The 26857-nt window shown below is 46.7% G+C and overlaps 1 protein-coding gene across 1 annotated transcript in view; it reads right to left on the bottom strand.

Moving 5' to 3' along the window:
• Positions 1–172: 172 nt before the first annotated feature.
• LOC147630242 (phytochrome 1-like) overlaps positions 173–26857 on the bottom strand; it is a 26817-nt gene continuing 132 nt past the window's right edge. Inside the window, exons 1-4 of the mRNA XM_086810079.1 lie at positions 24124–26857; positions 23203–24004; positions 21951–22256; positions 173–699 (exon numbers count right to left, since the gene is read on the bottom strand). The exon at positions 24124–26857 is cut by the window's right edge and continues 132 nt beyond it. Coding sequence (XP_086666205.1) covers positions 474–699; positions 21951–22256; positions 23203–24004; positions 24124–26152 — 3363 coding nt within the window. The 5' untranslated portion in view covers positions 26153–26857 and the 3' untranslated portion in view covers positions 173–473. The remainder of the gene's footprint in view (positions 700–21950; positions 22257–23202; positions 24005–24123) is intronic.

The raw sequence follows: 26857 nt of genomic DNA on the forward strand, positions 1-26857 counted from the left end.
TTCTTATGCCATGCGACACTTTCACACTAGAAACACTAGCTGGTACAGACTAACAGGGGCCAGGCAGGGCCTCCTCCATGCTCAAATATTGCAAGCAGGTCCTGTTGTGTACGCGGGAGAATGCATGCACACCCCAACATCGGTGTGTAGAGTCCAGACTTCAGTTTTATCCTTGACAGAGAATAATATCTATATTATATTGTATGTGAGAACACCTTAACAAAAACTGAGGAAAGCAAAGGATCTGAAAACTAGCCCTTCCAACCATATATATCCAAGTAGAAACTCGACAAGATTTAGAAGTCATTTTTGAAGGACGTTCTAAGAGGAGTATACTGTCCAGGCTTTTAATCTTATAAGTAACTAACGGTGCAGCTTAACTTAGAAAACCCTCTGTCCAAGCAATGAAAAATCTCCAACATGTTCGTCTTTTGCATACTCTGGTCCAAAACATGAGAAATTGTGTCCATATTTTACTTCAAACTTGCAGCATCATCTCTCTGAGCTAAAGGAAACTCGCCATGGAGAAGGAAGCACTTGTTTCCTGATTCAAGGGTAATATACTTAACATCCCCATTCATGACGTGTATGAGTGCCCGGCTCGTAGCGAGCCCTAAGCCCTCAGGTGTCCACTTCCGTGCATCATCAGACATTTCCTTCACAAGTGCTTCTGGAAGTCCAAATCCTGAGTGTGAAATCCTGGCACAACACCAAGCACAATGTATTTCAAATTTATGCTAAATCCATCTTAACAGGTTCTGGCACAAAATGCAAACAAATGGAGAGCAAACAAATGCATTGGTAGAAGCTTGGATTTGTTCAGAGCTTTTGGAAGTTCTTGCAAAGAACACTGTATCTATGCACAGACAAGATCTTTAATCTCCTCTCCTCTAGGATCAATTGAGAAAAAATACGCATACAACACCATAACTCACCACTCTCCAGCAGTGAGATTCGAGATAGAGAGTTTCTTTCCAACAACTCTGATAATTGAGTCGAGCCCTTGTTTTTTATACCTAATCAGGCTATAGATAGAAAAGAGTTTCTTCCAATACAGTATAATGATCATAATTGAGTCGAGCCCTTGTTTTTATACCTAATTAGCTATAAATAGAAAATAGCTCATGTGCTTTCCAGCCCCGCAGGCTGCCAGCCTTCTCTCCCACTTCTCCTCCTCCACTTGCCCTCTTTCCGGTTTTTTGCTGCACCTTCGGTTCCCTCCACCGCCCTCCTCTGCCTCCACTGCCCAGCCTCCCCTCCCTTTTTCCACCACCTGGCCCTGCCGCCCCTGCCTTCCACCCCTTGCTCCGCCGGCCCTCCCCTCCATTTCCACCCCATGCCCACCCCCTCCTCTCTTCTTCCCTTTTGCCCCCTTCTTCCTGAGTTCCCGACCTGTCGCACACATCTGTGCTTTATTCGGCATTCCCCCTTCATGGCAGCCGCTCCACCTTCCACATCCGAGACCGCCATTACCCTATGCGGACCTCCAACTTCTTGCATCTGCAATGGACTCCTTGGAAGCTACCACTTTGATCTACAAATTTATCGGCAGCAGACCGATCCGCGACCTCCTACAAGCCGCCCCACAAACCTGGTGGATTGGCGAGAAGAAGTTGCTCTGCCAAGGCTACTAGGAAGGTAATCCTCTACCATGCCTCTCCAAGGCCTCGGCGCGGTCCCCTCACTGCCCTCAACCATGAACCCCACAAGCCCAACCCACACCAAATAGATGGTGTGTATCTGAACTCCTAAGGGCAGAAGGGTATTTTGAGGGTAATAACCGTATCCAGGTGCCCAAATCTGTCACATCAAAGCTTGCACTCTCTAGGCCTCTCCAAAAATCAACCACCACACTAGTGTGCACACCAAAGGCCCTTTTGAAACCCCACCACCTTGATCAAGGGAAAGGAGAAACTAGAGGACCAACCGACAGCTCAAGACGAAGGATATCCCATCCACATTGGCCACATTCCAAGAGGCAACCAACAAGGATCTTAGTTTTCTGCATGTCTCCAGCCCACTCCCCACTGGCTCCCAAGCATACTTCCTTGGTCTACACCCCTTCTCAAAGGTCAACCAAGAGGTAGTTTCTTTGGAAACACATCTGAATATTCCGACAAAAAAGAGAAGTCGTGCGCTCTCTCTGATCCTCTCCCCCGTCCAGCCTGTGCCCTGTGCCCCCCCCTTTCTGCTGATCCACCCAACACCTCCCCACCCGCCAAACCACCCCCCCCCCCCTTCTTCTTGGTTCCCCGCCTTCCCCCCTCCATGTTTGCTTCCCGTCTCTCCTTCCTCTTCCTCTCCCCGCAGTTTTTCAGGTTCTTCGGAGCATTTCCATCTCGGCAAGTCTCGGCACTTTCTGGTCTTCACCCTCAGGAGGACTCCATGGCAGCCGCTCCGTCAACCCGGACCGAGGCCACCGTTGCTTGCTTATCTTTTTCCGAAGCGGACCTTCAGATCCTCGCCACAACTATTACAGCATTAAAGGCCTCCACTCTGGTTTGCAAAATTGTTTTCTCGAGTGATACAGCGCAAATATTGGCATAGACTTTGGCACTCATACAGAAGGAGCCAGATCTCTCATTTCTTTTGGTTATTCTTACATGGTGGTCTCCCCACCAATCAGTTTTCGGTGTAGCACCTTCCTGTCCTAGATGTGCGGCAGATTCTAAGTCCGTACAACATTGTCCATGGGGGTGCAGCATTGCACAGCAGATTTGGGGTCCTGTAGCCCAACTTATGGGCAAATTGAGTGGCCAAGCCATGCATGTGACTTGGGGGCAGTTGCTTGGCTCTCCCAGTCCGGTCCGCAACTTTTTTTTGAGGGCAGTGGTACAGATTCTGTTTTTTCATTCGTAGAGGTATTGCCCAGCATGGTTTATTGCACGATGTTCCTCACTCTGATTATACACCCCCTAGACAGAGGATTGACACCAGTTGGGAGATTATTGCCAGTATTACAGCATGGCTGATCTAAAGAGCTAGATGCACGGAGGCTATTGAGGGTGTCCAGATTTTTGGGTCTCAGTGCATTAGTACTATATAGGGTGATATCACCCACACTCTTATGGCTACTTGGGCTCGCATTCAAGGGCCCTCTCGTTCTGCGCAGGCGAAGCGTGTGATATTTATGCGGAAATGGGACATGGCATCTTCTTTTCCTCTAGTACCACAGGTCTTACATGGCATCATGATGCTCCTCAGTGGTTGAAATCACCTTACATATTGGGGTGATTCTATTCTCTTCCGGCTTATAGCTGTGATTGTTGTATGTTTTTCTCATACTTAATAGAAGTCTCTTTCTGAAGAAAAAAAATGTTGGTAGCCGCCATTCGCACGGACAACTCGGAGATCTTTTCCAAGCGAGCCTCATTGGTGAGCCTGCAAAGATCACTGAGACATTCACCCTCTGGTGCGTGGCTACTACCAGGTGGAGTTCAACTCACCTCAATAGCATTAGGCCGAGACCTGCAGCTGAGCCCCCTTGCATTGCGTATGGCGCAGGCCTTCTTTGCGCGGTGGCAGCACAGCTTCGACCCTGTGTCTGACCCTCTGGCTGGCTTTGTCAGGCTTCCCAGTGACAGTTTGCTTCCCAGGCCTTAGAAAGAAACTTCTCCCGGTGATTGCTGGTGCCATAAGGAGAGTGATGGAATCCCCCCCTGCTACCTCGACCCTCGCACGGGCAACTGGGATTCCATCCCTCCGCATCTGTGTTGCCTCGCCGGATTCAATGCCTCATGTTATATCTATTCCTTGCCTCCAGGGCAACCCCATCATGCAACGCGTGGAGTATTCAGGCCTTCCAGGTTAGTGCTTCATTTGCAAACAAATGGGACATCTAGCCAGAGCTTGCCCTAGGTGTCAGTCCAGGAGAACCCCACCCCCCCCCCGGGCGCGCGCGCACGCGCAGGGTTCCCCGCTCAGATCCTCATCAGGAGGCGGAGAGAGCCAGGTTCTCAAGCAGCGGAGCATGAAGTCCCGACCGCGAACGACCCAACTACCGAAGAGTGGTGGATGGTTGGCCCGTGCCCAGGCAATCAACCAACCACCAGAGCTAAGCGCCGTCGTCACGCGCACCAGGCTGATCTCAGCACCTTTGGACCGAGGTTCTCCAATAGAGCTTGGACTACCCGCACCGAACGAGTGTTGGCCGTATAGGGAGTCGAGAATCCCTTATCAGATTTAACACATAATACTTTACTTAAATCTGAAATTCACTTACTTGTGGATGGCAGATAGAGGACCAATACCTGTGGTATCTGTGTAGAAGGTGTAGCCACCCCGGAGATGTGAAGTCCTCTTGCAGTTGCCAGTGGAAAAGACGTGCAACCTCTTTCAAAGTAGGAAATAGAGAGGCAACCTTAGGAGAGATAACACCTTGTTGAAGAAGCGGTCACCTTGTTGGGATGGCACAGTCGCCTCGTGGTGAACTTAGCACAGCCACCAAGATAGGTACAACCGCAAAGAGCACAGCCGCCTGCTGTGAGAGAAGGAGCACCCACTAGCAAGGGAGGAGAGGCCTGGCTACAGCGTGAAGGAACCGGTTGATTTGAAGAGGCAGCCGCCTGTAGATGGTGGGGCAATACTTGCTGGAAGACATGCACAACACGTGTAGATTTGCAGCCGCCAGTAGATGGTGGACAGCCGCCTGTCGGTATGCTGCCGCCTGTAGGAGCAGCCACCAGAGGCAGCACGCTGAGGTTCTGCAGGTTTTGCTGCCGCCTGTAGGAGCAGCCGCCAGAGGCAGGGAGTACAGCCCGTTGAAGGAGGATATACAGCAGCCTGCTGGTTAGAGAAAAGTAGCCGACTGCAGCACAGCCTGTATGGACAGGAAGCATCAGACTGGCTGCAGCTTGTACAGCCTGTAGCGCAGGGAGAGTAGCCGCCTGAGAGAGTACGTGCAGCAGTTTCAGAAGTCGCTTTTTGGAGACATGCGCAGAGATGATGGTCGCCGGTTCTTTATCTCCACGAAGTTCGTGGAAGCGGGTGATGTCTACGCTTGGAAGAGAAGGTTTTTTTAATAAAACTTAAAGTGGAGTTAACACTTTGATTTGGCTGGCCCCCCCACGATTGCATGTGGGTGGCCAGTTCTAAGGTGGGTTGGGTAGGTGCCCATGCACCCACCCCCACACACACTTAAGTGGGGCTCCCCACCTTGGCCCCTAAGTGGGTGCCCAAAGGGGGTGCCCACTTTTAAGTGAATGTGAACATTTAACCTTATAAAACAAAGGTTAGAATATGAAACATTAAAATAACATGTGCAATATACTTACCACCTGTTCACATGCACCAAAACTCGTCAGAAGACAGAGCAGACTTCACGACTCACTGGCAAGCGTCCCTGCTCAGTAATAAGTAACACGTCAAGCAGGCAAACACAAAAATACATGTCATGCGAAAACAGTTTCAAACATGCAAAACATGTGTGCATGTGCAAATAGTAACATGGACATATCTCCCGTTCATGGAACAAGTACAAAATATCTGTCGGCACAAAACTGGCACAACGTAAAACATAAAAACCTGGTCTTCCTATGGAGTGACAGTCCCATAGGTAAGACAGTTCCAGGCACGAGTTTCCCTATGGTGTGACAATCCCATAGGCAAAACGCGGCACGAATACTGGCTCTTCCATGGCGTGACAATCCCATGGGTCGAACACAGTCCAAGTCATACACGGGTGACACCAGTCTGGCTCCCGTCCATACGACACCATCCTGCTAACACACGGGTGGCACCAGTCTGGCTCCCGTCCATGTCAGCAAAATACTGGCCTCTTCACATGAGACACTGACCTGGCCTCAAGTGAACGAGACGCAAAAACTGGAGACGGACCAAATGGTCGGCCAATTGGTGACATCCCCCCGGGCTTCTAAAGAGTTGTCCTCAACTGAAAAGCCTCAAGATATGCCTGCAACAATTGTGGATAATCAACAAAATAGTCTTCATTTATCCACTTGGCATCAATAGGCACATAATTCTTAAACTTCACAAGGTATCTCCTGGAAAGCTTCCCAACAGGTAGCTTTCGCTCCTTGTGAAAAACAATCTGTTCTAGCTGGAGGATCTCCTCAAGCTCTTCAATCTCTGGCGGATCTTCTGTGACAGGCTCATCAGGATCTGGCCGGACATATTTCCGAAATAGACTCACATGAAAAGCATTGTGAATCTTCCAATGACTAGGTAGAGCAAGCCTGTAGGACACTTCATTGATCTTGTGAATCACCTTGAAGGGGTCATAATAGCGAGGAGAAAGCTTAGGATATGATCCTTCTCGTCCTGGCCTCTTCCGAAGCCTAGCCTTCTCAAATTTCAGCAATACCCAATCACCTTCTTTGACTTCCATGTCCCTTCTATGCTTGTCAGCAACCATTTTATGCTTATCCTGAGATCTTGTAATGGCTGTCCGCACCTGACCAAAGGCAACATCCAAGTCACGAACATATTCATCAGCTGCAAATATCTCATCCTTAGTACGAAGGATGGATGGCAATACCACTCTGCCATAAATAATCTCAAACGGAGCCTTTCCCGTGGAAGCATGGATCGTATTGTTGTAGGCAAACTCAACAAGTGAAGATACTTCTCCCATGCAGTCTTTTGATCTGCCACATAACATTTCAACAAATCCAACACGGCTTAATTTGCAGCCTCACTTTGGCCATCCGTTTGGGGATGATAAGCTGATGAAAACTCAAGTTTAGTACCCATATTATCAAATAAAGCCCTCCAAAAGAGGCTTGTAGTCCTGGGATCTCTATCCCCAACAATGGATTTAGGCATACCATGATGCTTGAAAATGTTAGCAAGAAAAAGCTTTACCATAATCAGCTTTAATGGTTTTCTTGACGGGCAAGAAATGAGCTTGCTTGCTAAACCTGTCCACAATGGTCCAAATAGCATCATTCCCATGTTGGGATCTAGGCAAATCCATAATAAAATCCATAGTAATGCTTTCCTAAGATTGCGAGGGAATAGGCAATGGCTGAAGCAAACCTGGAAGTTTTTGCCTGTCAAATTTCACCTTTTGGCAAGTAATACATGCACGCACATAAGCCTCAATGTCTTTACGCATGCTCGGCCAAAAGAAATACCTCTGAATCATGCGAGTAGTAGGCATGATACCTCGATGACCAGCATATGGTGGAGCGTGACATTCGTCCATAACCTTTGGATGCAAATCCTTCACCACACATAGACAATTATCCTTCATAAGATAACCCTCATTGATAACATAAGAGGCATGTGAATGACCAGCCAACAAATCACTCCATATATGGCAAAAATCAGCATCCAAATGATACAAATCTCTCATAGCAGATAAGTCTCCATGAGATACCACTGAGACTGCAGCAACATAAGGCCTCCTGGATAATGCATCGGCCACCACATTTTTCTTTCCTGGAGTATGCACAATCTGAAAATGAAACATGGAAAGAAAGTTTGCCATTCTCATATGCTTCTCCGAAAGCTTTGTTTGAGATAGAAAGTATCTCAAGCTTTGATAATTTGTCTTGACTACAAATTCAGCCCCAAGAAGGTAATGTTTCCATATCTTTAAGGCATGAATTACAGCCAAGAGCTCTTTCTCATAGATATCCATATGAAGCTCAGCATCATGCAATCGACGGCTCTCGTATGCAACTGCATGCCCTTCTCGATTTAGGACAGCTCCTATGCAATCACCACAAGCATCACATTCAACTACAAATGACTTGTACAAGTCAGGAACAATCAAAACTGGACCACATATGATAGCATACTTGAGCTGCAAGAAAGCATCCTGTTCATTTGAAGTCCATTTGAAAGCAGTTTTCTTCTTCGTGAGATCATGTAAAGGAGTGGCAATCATAGCAAAATGCCTTATGAAACGCCTATAGTACGAACATAATCCCAGAAAACTACGTACCTGATGTACGTTTTGCAATTCGGGCCAATTACGAATGGTCTCTATCTTTGCAGGATCCATTGTAACTCCTTCTTTGGATACAATATGGCCCAAATAATAAATTTCGGAAAGGAAGAACTCACTTTTCTTGGCATTGATGAAAAGTTTATGCTTCTGCAACTCTTCGAATACTGTGACCAAATGAGTTATGTGTTCTTGCTCATTCTTGGAGAAAACCAAGATATCATCAAAGAATACTCGTGTAAATTTGCGATGGGGTTGGAATATCCTATCCATCATTCGATTAAATGTGGCAGGAGCATTAGTGAGACCAAAAGGCATTACCAAAAATTCATATAGTCCGAAGGCTGTCCTGAATGTAGTCTTATGGACATCTTGTGGCACCACGCGTATCTGGTGATAACCACTCTTCAAATCAAGTCTGCTAAAGCAAGCCGAACCATCAAGCTTATCCAAAATATCATCAATACGCGGAATTGGGAATCTGTTCTTGATGGTAAGCTTGTTTAAAGCTCTATAGTCCACACACATACGGAATGATCCGTCCTTCTTTTGAACAAGAAGCACAGGAGAGCAGTAAGGTGAGAAACTGGGCTGAACCAAACCTTTCTCTAAAAGCTCGTTTACCTGCTTCATGATCTCTTCTTGTTGTGCAGCACTCACTCGGTATGCGGGTTTGTTAGGTGGAGAACTACCTGGCACAAGATCTATGCGGTGATCTTCGAGCCTTTGGGGAGGTAATTCACATGGCAACGAGTCAGCAAAACAGTCGTTGAATGCATGAAGAAAATTCAGCCTATCATTAGACATAGCATCCACATTTTGATGATTTGGTACAAGGCTATCACGAACAAAAACCAAGTACGCGGAAAGACTCTTTTTCATTGCTTTATTAATTTGGATGTGTGATACAAGTGGGATGGAATCCCCTTCTTTGCCAGCATCAATAAAATGCATGCGGCCTTTATGCATAAAAGAAATCATATTAGACTTGTAGTCTTTGCGGGGCTCAAGCCTATGGTGCCACGGCTTGCCCAACAATACATCACATCCATTCAGTGGAGCAACTAGGAAATGCTCATTATCAAGATAGCCCTGGATATGGATGCGCAACTTCCCTATCAATGGGATAACCTGCACCTCTTTTTTTTTACCAATAAATGCAGCTTCGGCTTCAATCTAAGGTCCCATGTTCTCAACCTCAATACCCAATGCAACTGCCATTTGCATAGAGATGAAGTTATCGCTGGCACAGTCATCAAACATGAATAAGGCGGGCTGATCCTTGAAAAGCCTTGCAAACCATTCGCTCTTTTGCATCATGACCTGTATTTCCTTGCACATCAGAAACTGCATGTACATTAGTCTTGGTCTGCTTGTCCTCGTGCTTTGGTTTGCGATCTGGACATTGTCGAAACATGTGGTCTTTGCTACCACAAGAAAAGCATTTTCCATCCTTGGCATATTGCTCTCTTTGCTCCGGGGTTAAGCCGAATTTGTTCTTCCTTGGGCCCTGATCTTTAGATGTGTTATTTTCAGCTTTACCACCCTTGTAGGACTCCCGGAAGTTCTTTTTAGGTGGCTGTCCACCCTTTTTGCAGATTCGGGACAGCCTTGTCCTTCCCCTTTGAACCTCCTTGATCCTGTTTAATCTTGAGCACCAATTGCTCCGTAGCAAGAGCAGAAGCTGTGAGCTGTTGCAAAGTATGTTTCGGGTGCAATTCAATGCCCGATCGATATGCTGGTTGCAGTCCAGAACGAAACTTCCTCTTTCTTTCATCCTCAATGATTTGCATAAAGGGAGTCACTTCCAGCAACACTTTCCAGAACTTATTAACATACTGTTGCACGCTTTCATTATCTCTTTGCTCCAGCCTGTCCCACTTTTGAGTGAGAGTTTGCTCCGCATTTGGTGGCAAAAACTGAGCATAAAATCTATCCTTGAATTCCTTCCAAGTGCTAATGGAATCCTTGGTGATCTTTTCAGTGATCCACCAATGAGCAACAGTCCCTTTCAAAAACATGCTAGCATGGCGTACTTTAGATTTTTCAGTGAAGTCCTCATCGCTAAAAGCAATGTCGAACTGTGCCACAAATGCTGACACTTTAGAAGCATCATGTTCACCATGAAAGACATCAAATTTAACAGATTTGTCACCTGCTTTGAATTCCTTGAGCTTTCTGGCATGAGGCTCATGGTCTTCTCTTTTCTTTTCCCCCTATCCAACGGGGCAACCCTATCTGCATGGGCTCCATGGGCCGTCATAGAAGTTTCATGAGGCACGGTGGCATGTGCTCCACGAACTTAAAACTCAGATGCATGTGACTTACCTGCATATGGCAATGTCTCTACATGAGACAACTCAGAAGGCAAAATTTTTCTGGAAGCAGACCTGTCACCCTTACCATGAGATACATGTCTTGCATGCATGTGACTTTCATGCCCTGCATGAGCACTGGCATACATATATATGTCAGGCTTAGTGCCTTGTGGAGAAGATGCATGACAAGAGGTGACTGTCACCTCTTCCTTTTGCATAAAAGATTTCAACCTTTGAGATGTGGGATCTCCATGCTTTAGACGAGGTGGATTTCTGAATTTCAGCTCTCCGTCATCCCCCTCTTTGATATCACCTTTGCGGAGAAGGTAGGCAAGTGCCAACTCCCTTGGTTTCTTGCCCACTTCCCGAGCCATAGACTCGAAAGTTACATCTACCATTGCATCAGCCTTCCTGGCTTCAATAGCACTTTGCACATGGGGATCTTCGTGTAAAAACTTTAACTCTTGCTCTTGAGCCTGCAAAAGTTTTCTCATATGTTCCATTTCAGCCCTCATAGCATCAGGCTCTTGTTCAAGCATAACTGTCTTTCCTGGAGACAGTTGACCCTTTGATTCACTATCATTAACCCTTTCAAGGGGCTTGTGTCTTCCTCGCAGGGCATCAGACCCACGAGAGGCACTAGATGGACCCCTCGAATTTGGCACTTCCAAAGGGTTGCCTTGGCTGTCCATTGTGTTTAAAGTGTGTGCTAAAAGCGGGATGTCCAGTACACAGGTTCGTTTCCCCACTAGGAAGAGGGAAACAACCGTGCTCTGATACCAAATAAACCGATCCTGTCAAGTGGGAAGACACCGTTGGACACCCACATGCTTAATAGCACAACTTTAAAACCACAATTTGAAATGAACAACTTAATACAACTTGAATTTGAAATGAAATGAAATGGAAAGTTGGACACCAGCACGCTTAATAGCACAACTTTAAAACCACAATTTGAAATGAACAACTTAATACAACTTGAATTTGAAATGAAATGGAAAGTTAGACACCAGCACTGGGGCCCGAACGGGCCGACCCCCCCTCAATATATGATATATTTATTGGGAGTATTTAACAAATACCAAGAACCAGATGATGTCCATGTACATATGAAAACAGTACCAAACAAATATGTTCGAAGTTGACGTTCGAAGTAGATACTCGAAGCAAAACGACCACTAGCGTGGTCCAGTCTCTACGGTCCTGTGCTTTCACTGGACTCCGCGGAGAGCGCCTCACTGGTGTTCCGAGACCACGCACAAACAGGCGCTCTCATACTAACGCCTGGCTCTCCCGATCTCAGCACCTTTGGACCGAGGTTCTCCAATAGAGCTTGGACTACCCGGCACCGAACGAGTGTTGGCCGTATAGTGAGTCGGGAATCTCTTATCAGATTTAACACATAATACTTTACTTAAATCTGAAATTCACTTACTTGTGGATGGCAGATAGAGGACCAATACCCGTGGTATCTGTGTAGAAGGTGTAGCCACCCCGGAGATGTGAAGTCCTCTTGTAGTTGCCAGTGGAAAAGACGTGCAACCTCTTTCAAAGTAGGAAATAGAGAGGCAACCTTAGGAGAGATAACACCTGGTTGAAGAAGCGGTCACCTTGTTGGGATGGCACAGTCCCCTCGTGGTGAACTTAGCGCAGCCACCAAGATAGGTACAACCGCAAAAAGCACAGCCGCCTGCTGTGAGAGAAGGAGCACCCACTAGCAAGGGAGGAGAGGCCTCGCTACAGCGTGAAGGAACCGATTGATTTGAAGAGGCAGCCGCCTGTAGATGGTGGGGCAATACTTGCTGGAAGACATGCACAACACGTGTAGATTTGCAGCCGCCAGTAGATGGTGGACAACCGCCTGTCGGTATGCTGCCGCCTGTAGGAGCAGCCGCCAGAGGCAGCACGCTGAGGTTCTGCAGGTTTTGCTGCCGCCTGTAGGAGCAGCCGCCAGAGGCAGAGAGTACAGCCCGTTGAAGGAGGATATACAGCAGCCTGCTGGTTAGAGAAAAGTAGCCGACTGCAGCACAGCCTGTATGGACAGGAAGCATCAGACTGGCTGCAGCTTGTACAGCCTGTAGCGCAGGGAGAGTAGCCGCCTGAGAGAGTACGTGCAGCAGTTTCAGAAGTCGCTTTTTGGAAACATGCGCAGAGATGATGGTCGCCGGTTCTTTATCTCCACGAAGTTGGTGAAAGCGGGTGATGTCTACGCTTGGAGGAGAAGGTTTTTTTTATAAAACTTAAAGTGGAGTTAACACTTTGATTTAGCTGGCCCCCCCCACGATTGCATGTGGGTGGCTAGTTCTAAGGTGGGTTGGGTAGGTGCCCATGCACCCACCCCCACACACACTTAAGTGGGACTCCCCACCTTGGCCCCTAAGTGGGTGCCCAAAGGGGGTGCCCACTTTTAAGTGAATGTGAACATTTAACCTTATAAAACAAAGGTTAGAATATGAAACATTAAAATAACATGTGCAATATACTTACCACCTGTTCACATGCACCAAAACTCGTCAGAAGACAGAGCAGACTTCACGACTCACTGGCAAGCGTCCCCGCTCAGTAATAAGTAACACGTCAAGCAGGCAAACACCAAAATACATGTCATGCGAAAACAGTTTCAAACATGCAAAACATGTGTGCATGTGCAAATAGTAACATGGACATATCTCCCGTTCATGGAACAAGTACAAAATATCTGTCGGCACAAAACTGGCACGACGGAAAACATAAAAACCTGGTCTTCCTATGGAGTGACAGTCCCATAGGTAAGACAGTTCCAGGCACGAGTTTCCCTATGGTGTGACAGTCCCATAGGCAAAACACGGCACGAATACTGGCTCTTCCATGGCGTGACAATCCCATGGGTCGAACACAGTCCAAGTCATACACGGGTGGCACCAGTCTGACTCTCGTCCATACGACACCATCCTGCTAACACACGGGTGGCACCAGTCTGGCTCCCGTCCATGTCAGCAAAATACTGGCCTCTTCACATGAGACACCGACCTGGCCTCAAGTGAACGAGACGCAAAAACTGGAGATGGACCAAATGGTCAGCCAATTGGTGACAATGTTACTCCTGGAGGAAAAGAATGTCGATAGGTCCCCCAATTGTGGCTCTTTGAGGCTCTCCTCTGAGGACGCCTCGTCTCTGAAAGCACTGTGAGGTTCCCCTAAACACATGTTCCATGAGACTATCGACATATCAATCTCTGTGTGAGGCGGAACTAGCGGAACTACCCTCCACTCGAAGAGTCTTGGGTGAGGGTTTCAACAGGAAATAATCACAATCCGTCCTGGAACGAAGGTGTACCAAGTGGGCGCAGATCCTGTTCCTCCATGTGACGCTCACCACTCTGTCCGAGCGCAAGGAGTATGCATACTCCGGACTCCATCGATCACAATGGAGGTACCTGTAAGAAGAGTGTCACATGCACTCTGAACTCAGTGCATGGTGACAAGATGGCTCATCATCAGAAGTGATGCAGTTGTACAATTTTAGAACCCAATAGGATGATATTTGTCGTACGCCGTGACCCCATTGTACATCCTCAGTCCAAGATAAGTCAGGCACGAGCTACGTAGGTCATTCCTCAGCCTTAGTGGGTCAGTCAGTCAGTCAAGTCCCTTAACCCACTTGGAGAGAATCATTCATGCATGTAGAGTCAGTAGAAGCCTTAGGGTTTGCATCAGAAAGCACTCTGCATCTTGCATAATATGCATACATATGCCTGTGCATCATTTAGAACATCCCCGAAGCCTTAGGAAATTTACTGGGATTTATCTGGTATTTTTTCCATATTTATTAGTATTTATTTAGCATGATTTGCATTATTGGGCATTTATAAATATAAAACTTTATTAAATGACCAACCTCCAGTTAGTATAAATAGGCTTGCCTAGAGCCTATTCTCTCATTCAGTCTTCATTGTGCTAAGAGCTCTCCTCCCCCTTGCTTTCAGCCCAAGAAAATCCAGCCCTAGAGCCCATAAGCTTTCTTCTCCAGCCCCTTGAGAACCATAGCTTCAGCCCTGATTCAGCCTCAGTTCAGGCCCAGATTCAGCATACCATTCAGCCCAGTTCAACGCCAGATTCAGCAGTTTGCAGCCCTGCGTTTTTGCACGGCCGTACAGAAGTTCTCTGCGTTTCTGTTCCAGCCGTACAGCAGCAGCCCTGCAGCCCCTGTTTCTCATGCGTTTCAGTCCTCAGCACCCCTACACTTCAACGTTTCTGTCCACAGCAGTTTCCAGCCCTGAAGATTCAGTCTACAGCAGTTTCCAGCCCTGAATCTGCTGTTTGCATCAGTGTCCAGCCTTCTATGCATCATCCACACATGCAGCAGTCATCTGGTGAAGGTAACACAGCATTCATAAGTGTTTTCAGCATTCTAACATAGTGTAGAACAGTCCACCTTCTTCTTCTCTCAGCCTCAGGTGTGCAACCCTTCCTCATGCCCTTGGGAAGAGTGCATAGGCTCGAGATCAAGTCATTGAGGTGTTTCTACAACAGTGTACAGATCAGTCACTCTCCGATCCTCCGAGATCTTGCGTTTGGCTTATCTACAGTCCACAGTCATTCTCTCTAAAGAAATAAAGCAAATACTATCTCGTTATAGGGATAGGGGACCCTTCAGTGGGTAATTCGGGACCCAATCTGCCTTAGGCCTGGCCCCCCTTTCCCCACCCACCCTTGCTCAGGCCCCGAAGGCAGCAACATAACTCTCTCTCTCTCTCTCTCCTCCTTGCCTGTGGAAGGACTGCAGAGTGATTTGGAGGAATGGCCCCGAGTCTCCAAGAGAAACTCGAGGCCCTCGAGATAGCAATGAAGGCACTAATCAAGGAGAACAAGAAGACATCCGATTCCAACCTCAATGAGGTGGAAAACAAACTACACAGGCACATCATAGCTCTCGAAGCACGGGTCACGAACCTCGAACAAGAGAACACGGCACTCAAGGAGGAGGTGAGTGCATTGAAAGTGGAAATGGTAGCCATCAAGAATGCTGAGAAGGAAGAAGGGGAGATCAATGACAACACTCTCACGGCCATTAAAGAAGAGATCTCCAAGGAGATCACAAAGGACATGGAGGGAAAGCTCGAAGCCAAGCAGTCAAGATGGGTCAAGGTGGTGAAGAAGAACATCCGTAAAGAAGTGAGGGAGGAGACTCAAAGGGAAGAAAACCAAATCATTCACACCACCATTGAGGAGGAGAAGATGAGGCATGCCTGCCGCCTCAACATTCGAGTCACAGGTATAGTCGAGACACCCGACTCCACTCCCGAGAAAGATGGACAGCTTCTATGCATGAAGCTCGGCTACAAGGAAGAGCACCCTCTCCCCTTCACCAAAGCATGGAGAGCCGGGAAAGACTCAACACGCAAGCGAGCCCTCATCCTACAGTTTGCAGGAGAGACGGAGAGGGTCACCTTCATGAGGAAGAGGGTCATACTACGGGGCTTAGAGGAAGCTCCTATTTTCTTGGATGATGATCTCACGAGGATGCAGCTTGAGCATAGGAGAACTTGCATGCCACGAGTCTTACACGCGAGGAAAGAAGGCAAGAAGGCCTTCTATCGAGATGGTCGGGTCATCATTGATGGCCGGCCCATGGATTAGCGGTTTGGGGCCTATGGGACACAGACCAGGCCACTAACAGAGGTACACATAGCAGTATGGAACTGTAATGGTTCACTATGGGTGCAGCCTGGACGACTGGAGCATGTTATGGTGGGGAGAGACATCATACTTCTGACAGAGACACATCAGAGCCCAGAGAGAGGGCTACCTCGAGTAGAGGGATTCCAGTGGGAGTCAGCATACAGGAGGACCACACGCCAGGGTACCTCGAGAGGGTCGGGGGGGTAGCAGTCCTATTCAGACGGGAGCTACAGGGGAGACTGAGAGTGGTAGCACAGGATCCAGAGGCCAGATACATGTGGATCAGCTTATAGCTCTCACAGGACAGGGTTATATACATAGCTCTATGTTACTTTTCTCCGTCAGGATCCTCCTATGTCATTACAGAGGACATGCCACAGGAGGAGGAGACAGGAGCCTCGCCATACACTTGTCTGTCAGAGGAGATTATGCATTATTCTACACTAGGGGAAGTATTTCTTACGGGCGACTTCAATGCCCACACACAGAGCAGACAGTGTGAGGTGTATGACTATGATGACATGGAGATCCTCCACCCTGTGGATCCAGAGGAGATAGGGGCTAGTCGGGCATCAGAGGACACTGGACCAGACAGAGGACATTATGGGGACCACTTACTAGAGTTGGGAGCCAGGCATCGTCTCGTTATTTATAACGGGATGCTACAATCTTATTGCCCAAAGCTTCAAAAGCACGCGTGAGTGCCACTTGCTTGGCTAGTTAAACTAGGCCCTTGTCCATTGTGTGCATGGCTATGTGAACGACGGCTGTTCACACGATACTCAATGCCCAAATGACAATTTCCCCACTGAGAAGAGGGAAACAACCGTGTTCTGATACCACTAAAACTACACCGACTAGGTGTGAATGTCCTTGAGCAACGTGAACAATACGCTCGTCAACACTAAAATGAACTAGCCACAATACACAATCATTGAAAAATACATCATTGCTCAAGACAATCTGCAAAAGAGAAGCACTACACAGTACACTACCATTGGGGCCATGAACGGACAGACGCCCCCCCCCCTCAATACTGAAGTATATTATTGGAGTATTTTACTTGTGTACAAAGTTCCAAGGCCTTGCTAGCCATATAATCCAAGTAATGCATACTATGAAGGCATATTACCCAAACAAGTATTTGCCGAATGTCAAAGCCGGACTCGTCGAATGAATCAATACAACCAGCCTCACCTCCTCATACACCTGGAGTTGCATGAACACGAAATTGTCGTTCTGAGACCACACACGAACAGGCGCTCTCGTACTAGAGCCTGGCTCGCACAACTCGAGGAATGGGCTTGGTCCCCCCAAGTGTAGGCACACAAACAAGTGCTCACACCCTACAAGTACACGAACACGTACTTGTAGAAGATCCAGTACACAAGCTAGTACTATCAGGGTTTCAGTAGCAAGTACATGATACACGCAATACAGCAGGTACAATAGGTGCCCACATCAGGTACACCACAGGTACAATAGGTATTGTAGATACAGAAGGTACTGAGGGTACAACAGGTACTGCAGGTATTGTAGGTACTACAAGTGCTGCAGGTACAGAAGGTATCGAGGGTACAACAAGTACTGTAGGTACAAGGGCACAAGGTGCTACAGGTACAGTCGAATACTGCAAGTACAATCAGGTACAGAGGAGAGTTCAGAACTGCAGGTACAATCGGGTACTGTAGGTAGTTGGGAACTACAGGTTCAGTTTAGTGTTGCAGGTACAATCAGGTATTGTAGGTATGACAGGTACAGAGGCGGGTACAGCACTACATGTATAATCGGGTACTGAGGGTTCAACAGGTGCCCACAACAAGTACAACCGGTATTGCTGGTACAAAAGGTACAACAAGTACAAAAGGTGCTGAGGGTACAGCATGTACAGCAGGTACAGTTAGGGTTTCATCAGGTACAGCAGGTGTTGAGGTACCGAAAGGAGAAGTCGACCAGCCGAAAAAGGGAAGTGAGCAAGGGAGAGTTGAGCGCCAGCTTCTAGGAGAAGGGAAAGTGCAAAGAGGTGGAGAAGAACGGGGGAGAGGAAGTGGAGCATGGGACTACCATTCCCCTTGGGTTTTTTGGAACACCACCAACCAACCTCCTGGGAACTATTTCCATGTCTTGTGTTCCTTTCCTTGGGACTGTGCGCCTTCATATGAGACTGAATCGGTGTTTAGCCTTGCTAAGCCTAATGCTGAGACAATGTTGCCTAGTCCCCACACCACCAAAAAATCAAGACACCGGCAATGGTTCATCCATGAGTGATGTAGTACGGGTTGGGTGGGACATGGGCAGCAACAATATCGCAGAATCAGCCTGAAGCTTTGATGCCATGCGGAAGCTCTGGGAGTCTTCTTTCAGCCCTAAACACCATCCTGGAACATGCTTGATGCAAAACGCATACAAAAGATAGAGAGAAGAGAGAGAGAGCTGAGTATTCAGTATATTCATAATGTACAAAAAAGTGTACAAGTCCTAGTCAGCCCTAGGCTACCATCAAAAGGTAGAAAACCTAATCTAATTCCTATTCTATGACTCAGCCTATGGGAGGGCTGAACGAGTGACAAGAAGCATAGTCTTGCCTATTTATAGGCCTTGAAGACCTTGGTGGGCTGGCCGACCTGCTGTCGGCCAGGTCCCCTAGACAAAGTCCCCGACTTGCTACAGCCGACAGAGCTCTCTCCTCATGCACACTGGCCGACAACCTCCTGGCTATTCCCACCACCTTCCTGCCCATACCTTAGCTGCTATAGCTCCAGAGTCAAGTCCAAAACTAGTTCTATCTGGTTCTTTATCTTGTTCCCTTCAAGAATTAGACCTGGAATTAGTATGCACATGACACGCGGAGAAAACGCAACACAAAGGAGAACACACAACCACCTTGAAGAAACGCAGCAGGTTGATGAAAACGCAGGCACCTCTCTACTCCAGAAAAAAAAACAGACCTTCTTGCAGGAGGGGGGACCACCGTGTGGATGCCGATACCTAAGCGACTGATATCATGTTGAAGAATACACATGCGGAAGCATAAACAAGGAAAAAGAGAGAGAAAGGAGAGAGAGCACTTCGTTGACAAGATCACCTTTATTATAGCATGAATGACAATAGCCAACAAGAGAGCATTACAATGTGCAAGGATTGGATACCACAAGTGATGATCAGGAGGTCCTTTATATAGGGATGATAGGAGCTGGCCGACTACTCCACGACCCATAAATCATGAGAAAAAGCATAAAAGCCTAATAAATAGGCATAGTCTCCAAACACTAAGATTCACAATATTCTAACAAGTAGCAGCCGCCTCAACCCAGAAACATCGAGGTAAAGAGGAGTGCTCAAGCATAGCACGAGACATCTCCATGATAGTTTGATTCTTCCTCTCTGCAACTCCATTCTGTGATGGAGAGTATATTGTGGCTAGCTGTCTCCGAATACGATGATCCTTGCAATACTTCTGAAACTCCTAGAATGTAAACTCACCCCCTCTATCAATCCTGAGAGCCTTGATCAAAGAACCGATCGCTTTCTCCACCTCAGTCTGCAGAGAAGCGGAAGATGGGAATGGTGACACATCCATGAACTGGCACGGAAGAAGAATCACCCCAAGACGATAGTGCATGTCCTAGTAGAAAAGTCCTCGAACCAATCCAAATGAGGTGTCATGTGAGCAATAACACCTCTATCCAGAATCCAAGACCCGGCCTGAGATGCACAAGCGCCAATGCACAAGAAGTACCGGCTAATAGGAGAATACCGTCATCCTTCTTGGTTTGGGACACCGCTGTAGAGGTCGAGTCCTTTCCTTCTTCATCCCGCTTCTTCTTGTAACATTGGGGCTGTTTATGACCCTTCTTGCCACATTAATGACACTCTACATCCTTTTTTTAAGAAGATTTGTCGTCTTTGTCGTTGTCCTTGGAGCTCTTGTCAAAATCCCATTTCCCTTTCTTTTGTCGACTCTTCTCTTTATCTCGGGTATCCAAAGCTCCTTCAGAACCACCACAGGTGCCGATATAAAAAGGGAACAAATATGAACTAAAATATAGGCAGCATACAGGGATGAAATGCTAACACTATGTGTGATATCTAATATGAGGCAAAAGGTTACAGATATGTCCACATGGCATCCACATGGAAGATACATGTGATGCAGTGAATGAGGGATGCCTTCTTCCATCTTAAGGAAGCTTTCATAAGTGGACCGATATTGATAAGCCTTTCAGTGTGATGCAGTGAATGAGGGATGCCTTCTTCCATCTTAAGGAAGCTTTCATAAGTGGACCGATATTAATAAGCCTTTCAGTGTGATGCATATAGGAATTGTATCATGGTTGTCCTAAATCAAGAGGGACATGCCATGGCCTATAAGAGCCATCGTTTGCAAGATGCCAGTTTTCTTTGGGCATCTATGAGAAAGAGTTGTTGGCTATGATTCATGCTTTAACCATTTGGAAACATTCTCTCCTTGGGATTGATTTCACCATGAAAACAGAACACCAAAGCCGAAGATACTTTGTCACAAAAACCAAGCTTTCAGAGAAGCATATGAGGATGGCAAACTTCATCTCCATGTTTTATTTTTTGATTGTACACACTCTAGGGAAGAAGAATGTAGTGACAGATGCATTGTCCAAAAGACCATACGTGGCTGCAGTTTAAGTTGCATGACATGGGAACCCGTCTACCATGTGAGATGTGTATCATCCGATGCAGATTTTGCAAGTTTATGGACTGATTTGATGGCTGGTCATGCACATGCTTCATATGTGATCAAAGATGGCTACCTCGTTAAGGATAACTGCCTATGTGTGGTGTCTAACATGAGACGACTGGTTATGGATGAGTGACATGCTCCTCCTTATGCTGGTCATCGAGGTATATTGTCTTCTACGCGCATGATTAAGTGCTATTTCTTTTGGCCAACCATGCGCAAGGACGTAGAAGCATATGTACGCGCATGTTTCACTTGCTAAAAGTGAAATTTAATGAGAAAAAGGCTTGCTTCAGCCATTTCCTATTCCCTCGCAGCCATGGGAAAGTTTCACTATGGACTTGATAATGGATTTGCCAAGGACCCAACAAGGTAATGATGCTATATGGACAATTGTGGACAGGTTGCAAGCAAGCACGTTTCTTGCCTGTCAAGAAGACCATTAAACCTGAGCATACGGTAAAGGTTCAAGAATCATAGTATATGCCCAAGTCCATTGAGGGAGAGAGCAACCCCAAGACTCCGAGCCTCTTTTGGAGGGCTCTCTTTGATTTGATAACTTTCATTTAAAAATATATATATAATTACTAATATCATGTATATTATAAGTAAATATATATTGTTATAAATATTTGTTATGCACATAAATATATAATGCCTTAATGATACACACACACACACACACGCATGCACGCACGCTATTATAAATATAGATTTTTTAACAATGAGTTTATTTCATTTAGGGTCTTTAAAAAAAAGACTAGATTAAGACTAGACTTTGTTATAGCTATTTTAATTCATTGAAAAGCCAAAGTATCTTAATCATGAGCAAGCTTGCTCGGTCCATCGTCACTCAGTTATGGTCCTTGATCAGTCCTTCGCTGCTCGGAAATTTTCGTATCCAATGAATGATTTGGCCTGAATCTTGCATTATGAGAACCCACATTCGGACTCAACTTGGACTGCCCGGAAGGCCACCTTAGGATTGCGTGGATTCCCTAGCTTCTCCCATATGCATGCTTGACAGGAATTTCTATCCAGAAACTACAGAATACAACATAATATTCCTCACTCAAACTAGCTCTTGCTTTTATACCTAATCAGCTATAAACGGCAGATAGATTTAATCCTTTCTTGGTCCTTTTTTCCACATGGTGTCAACCAACTAAACCTCTTGGCCTAGGTCCATACACCCAGCAGACTACAAGACGTAGCATCTCCTGCTACCTAGTCTCTTTATCTTTAAAGCCGAGATAAAGCTCACTTGCATCACTAGAAAAAATCTCATGCTGTAGCCTAAATATAGGAATAAAAGCATAAAAGACATGAAAAGAAGAGAGCCCACCGAAACTCGAGGTGCATCAGATGTACTCCATCATCAAGCCGTCGTTTTGTAAGGGCCACCTTAATTCCTACCCATGCATCTTCCCCCTCGGCGGGTGCATTCGTATGATGGATGGCACAAAACAGCAGGTTCGCTAAGACTTGCTGCAGCCGCACCTGGTCACCAAAGAGATACAAGGTCTTCAAATCATGTGGTATTTCAGTTACAATCTGTACACCACTCTCTTTTGAGACGACCATGCCCTGGCTTATCACCGCATCAATCACTGATCCCATGTGAAACTCTGATGTCTCCAGCTCCAGGTATCTGCGGCAATAAGTGGAACTTCTGGTTATTGAAAGCCTAGATATCATGAAAGCCCACAATAATGCCACCTTATATGCATGCTCGAGGTTAACTAAAGGTAAGTACTAGGAGACGAAAATAAGACCCAGCCAAAAGAGAGCTGCTCCATTTAGAATACATAATACTAGCCGGAAAAGCAGAGCTTAATTCCCAGAGTTCTTTAGAACTGCATGACAGGGAAGGTCAGACACAGGTAGAGCTTTCACAGGCCTGGAGTTAGTGAAACATACATAATACATATAAGGGATTAGGATTTCTGAACTGTACCTAGTGTGCTCAACAAGGATCTCTCAACCATCTTTGGCCTACAAAACCCACACCACTGTTAGGTCATTGGGCCTTCACGAAGAACTGGCTATCTCATCTCACCACCATAGCTTCCCTTGGGAGCACTCCCCAAGCCAGAGGCTAGACCAACACCATGCCTGACTTCTCACCCAAGCTCTGGTGTCCCATCCCACCACGGCCCACCATCCTAGCGTTGGGCTTGAGCGAGACCAAGGCCTGATCAGGGTCTTTTGATTCCCAGGGTCTCCACCCTCTTGGGAATGCCATTAATGAACCTAATCTTGGTGTATAAAGATGATAGGTAAGAAATTGTGGTGTATAAAGGTGATTGGTGAGAGTGTCCTAAACTTTAACGTTAGTGTCCTACAACTGAGCCACTAATCAACGTTAGTCTAAACTCATCATAGTTAGTTGATCGAAAACTCCTGATGACTGGCATGGATTTGTCATAGACGCATACACAACAGCTCAGGAATAGATCCTGCTGAGAGGTGAGTTTGCAAGGATCCTATTCTTAGACTAGAGCCATAACAATGAAGTACCCAAACTAGGGCTTTTCCTCCTCACTCAAGTTCCCTTTTGTGCCTACCTCAAGCCCACAAATCAATTTGAAACATACCCTTCTTCAATAGTGTTTAGATCATCATCAAGTATCTTCCGTAGCTGCCTCTCACACCAAGCATTTGTTTCAATGAGCTGCCTCTGATCCCCAGATAAATCCATGCCTTCTAATAGAGTTCGAGTAAATGTAAGGCCTTCCAGTGGTTTTCTCACTTCCTCTCTTACATAACTCAGCTCTTTGTCCACTTTCTCTTTTGCTTTTTTCATAATCAAAGCCTGCAGTAGCTCCGGGCTTGCCGTGTGAAGAAAGCAAAATACCCCAGTGATACGCCCATCAGCATCTGTCCTCTTACTTGCAATGAGAAGAGCTTCAACACGGCACCCATTATGGTCGTAAAATGCCAACGGGAATTCCTCAGACTCTTGACCATTCACTGCATCATTCAACACTATCATCAGCTTTGTGACCGCATCCTGTCCATGCAGGCGGCAGCAAACCATCTGCATCCCAAAGATCTCGCCCACAAGCATCTTGCCCAAAACCTCCTCCCTTCTCCAGTCAGAAAGCTTTTCCATGGCTGGATTCCATTCAGAGCAGAAACCGTACTCGTCTGCACCGAAAATGGGGGGAATAAGAGGATTTGGGCTCTGTACAATGGCTTTGTAATCCCCTTGTATGCGAATAAACCTGTCTAGTACCAATTTTTGCCCAGTGACATCCTGTCCAACAAAGCAGACACCCACAACATTGTTGGTCACATCCCTGCTGCAGCAGGTATTGACAATCAATATAACTACGCCTTTCTGCTTATGCTGGCCGTACGTCTTCAAGTGTATTTCAATGTCTTGCTCTTCTTCACCTGGACAGATGGGAAACATTAGAAAAGATTATCAAAAACAAATTATATGTCAAAGACACCACTCTTAACTTAGAAGTCAAAATGCCACCCTTAACATAGAAGAAATCACAGCAACCCACCTTCCATGGCCAGAAGTAGTACTCTTTCGACTGTCGCCACCGATTCCTCGTGTACAAGCTCTTTGGCTAATGATTTTCCAATAGCTTCTTCAAAAGAAAGGCCAGTTATATCAGCTACTTTTCCATTCCACCCATTGATATACCCTTGCGCATCCACAGACAAAATAGGGGCGGTTGCAGTTTCAATAAGCCTTACCATTTCACTTGCAACAGTGCTCAGCTCATCTAAACCTTGAAGCTTCAGATCATTCAAGCGGGCATGTATCATGGTCTTTGTATTACTATCATCGATGTCTTGAAATGAGCCACGGAGTATTAGTTGTAGTGAATGTATGGCATCCATCTCCACATCCTCCCATTGCAAACTCCTGCACTTTACTACTTCCAAAAATGCCTTGAACGAAGAGCGAGGATGCATGCGGCGTCCATCGTCTTTCTGTTCTGGGTCATGCTTAGCTCCCCCCCATTTTACCTCTTTTGCAGTATGGGATCTGAACCAGAACAAGAAGTCATTGGAGGTTATCTTTGCAGCAGCCAACCCGCAAACAGCCTCACCCAGACATGCTGCCCCGGGATATCCTGCTTCTGCAAGACTATCTGTACTGAGGCCTGTGGAGTCTCTGTGACACTCCAGCAACCAAGCGGCAATATTTGCGATTTGAGTCTCTGTCGGTGTGACACCCAGAAGCCAGCATTTCTTCCCATAATAAAGAGCTGCACCATCACACTTAACCAGGTCCATTATGTTGGGTGATTGAGAAACAATACCAATTGGGGCATCTCTGAGCAGCATATCACACAGAAGAGTTTGGGTTTTGAGGATGTGCTTCTCCCTTACTTGTGCAGCCATTCCCACTTCCATGTTCAGCTGAAGACTAAAAACTTGCATCAAGAACTCACAAGCAGACCTGAGTGGGAAAGGCACATATCGCGGTGAAGTGTGATGACACACAACTAGACCCCATAATTTCATCCCTTGAGATGCATGACCCATGCTATCTACATCACTGTCGTTGACGATAACAGCCATCACCAAAGATGCAATGGATTCCATATTGCCCATATACTGGGCATGGCAACCATGTGGGGCTCGAAGTGTGGAGCCTGTCAAGCTAAGAGGCTGGGCAAGATTTTTGTCTTGAATCACTTTTACTGGTGGTAATCTGCAGTCATAGATCAATCTCACTCTGTTTTTCATGAAAAGAAAGCGTGCAGCTTGCGGGATATCTGTGGCTGGATAATGGAGACCCATGTAGGGCTCTAGATCTGACCGCCTGATCTCTGCCACCACCTCTCCGTGCTCATCTTCATGAAATTGGTAAGCCATCACTCTGTCAAAGCCTGTAAGCTCACGAACCTCCTCCACAACTGTGTCACACAAGAGGCCAATATCTCCTCCTGGTAATGACTGCAAGTGAGATATGGCCTTGGCAGCAAGTTTGTGGGACTGCAATGCCCCGCCAGCAATCGATGCATCATTGGGCTTTATTGGCTCAAGATCAATGACCAAACCAACATCATTCCTGTGCAGAATGGCATAGAATGGCTTCCCTGAGCTTCTGCTCTGCACTGTAATAGGGTTGAACATGCTCACATCAACCACACCCACAGCCCTGTCCAGTGCTGCCGCACTGGCAGATGATAGCAAGGCTCTAGCATCTGCTCCAATACTCAGATGGCCATACTTCCTGCCTGTCGGTACAGCTTGAACAGCTATGTCCAGCATTTCGGGTGCATTCTCACTGTAAGCAATGACTCGAAAGCTCTCTTCTTCCACCGTTATCATGCACCCAAAAGACTGTGTGAGGCCACCGCGCTGCATACGGTGCAGGTACGCAGTAATTTCTTGAGTAGAAAGGCCTTCGCTGCCTGCACCGACGGACTGGGTATAGTCAAAAGTCTCTCCAGATTCACCAGATTCTTCAAAGGCAGCATGTAGCTTGGCATCTGCAGATGTCTGAGCGATTCTCTTGCCATGCTTTGATTTGCTGGAGCTAACGTAAGAGGAAGCAAACCTAGGGTTAGACATCCCTGTGTGGTGTAAAGGAATTGGGAGATATCCGCTGCTCTGCTCTTTTAGTGAGCGCTCTCTCTCTCTCTCTCTCTCTCTCTCTCTCTCTCTCTCTCTCTCTGGGGTCTCCTCCTACTGTCTTCTCTGCTCCCGATGGCGCGCACTTCCTGTGTTGCCTTCTCTTCTTTCTTCCTGCTTAGGGCTTCTCAGAAAATTTGGGTTTCCTGTGCTGTCTCAAAAAGCCTTTCCTTCTCCTGTCAACTTCCTGCTTAAGGTTTAAAGGGCAAAGTAGGGACAGCACAGAAAAACTCTGCTACTGCTTCTCTTTATCTTATCACGGATCCTGTTGTCACGAACTCCGACTCCACTTCTTGTGCCTCTTCTTCTCATCAGCCTTTCCTCTGCTTCTCCGCACCTCCTCTTCTATTCTCTTCTCTTCTATCTAATCAATCCCCTTTAGTTTCTGCTGCTGCTTCCTTCTTCTTTGTCTCTGCCTCTTATCCCTGGTCTTCTTTCAACGCAGAGGTTCTGCTTGTGCTAGGCCATAGGCATGAATTTAAGCGAAGGGAAGACGGGGCGATGGTGACAATGATGGTAAGGATGTGCATGATCCTGTGCAGGGCTGGGGTTACTGATGATGACGTCCATCATGCACTCTCTCTGAGAAAATCCTACTCGAATGCTGGTGTCCACGGTCCCACGTGAACAAATCCAGCCGGACAG

Source organism: Cibotium barometz, chromosome 16 (genome assembly GCF_041138505.1).
Source record: "Cibotium barometz isolate CiBa-2024 chromosome 16, ASM4113850v1, whole genome shotgun sequence".
In the NCBI taxonomy this organism is placed as follows: domain Eukaryota; kingdom Viridiplantae; phylum Streptophyta; class Polypodiopsida; order Cyatheales; family Cibotiaceae; genus Cibotium; species Cibotium barometz.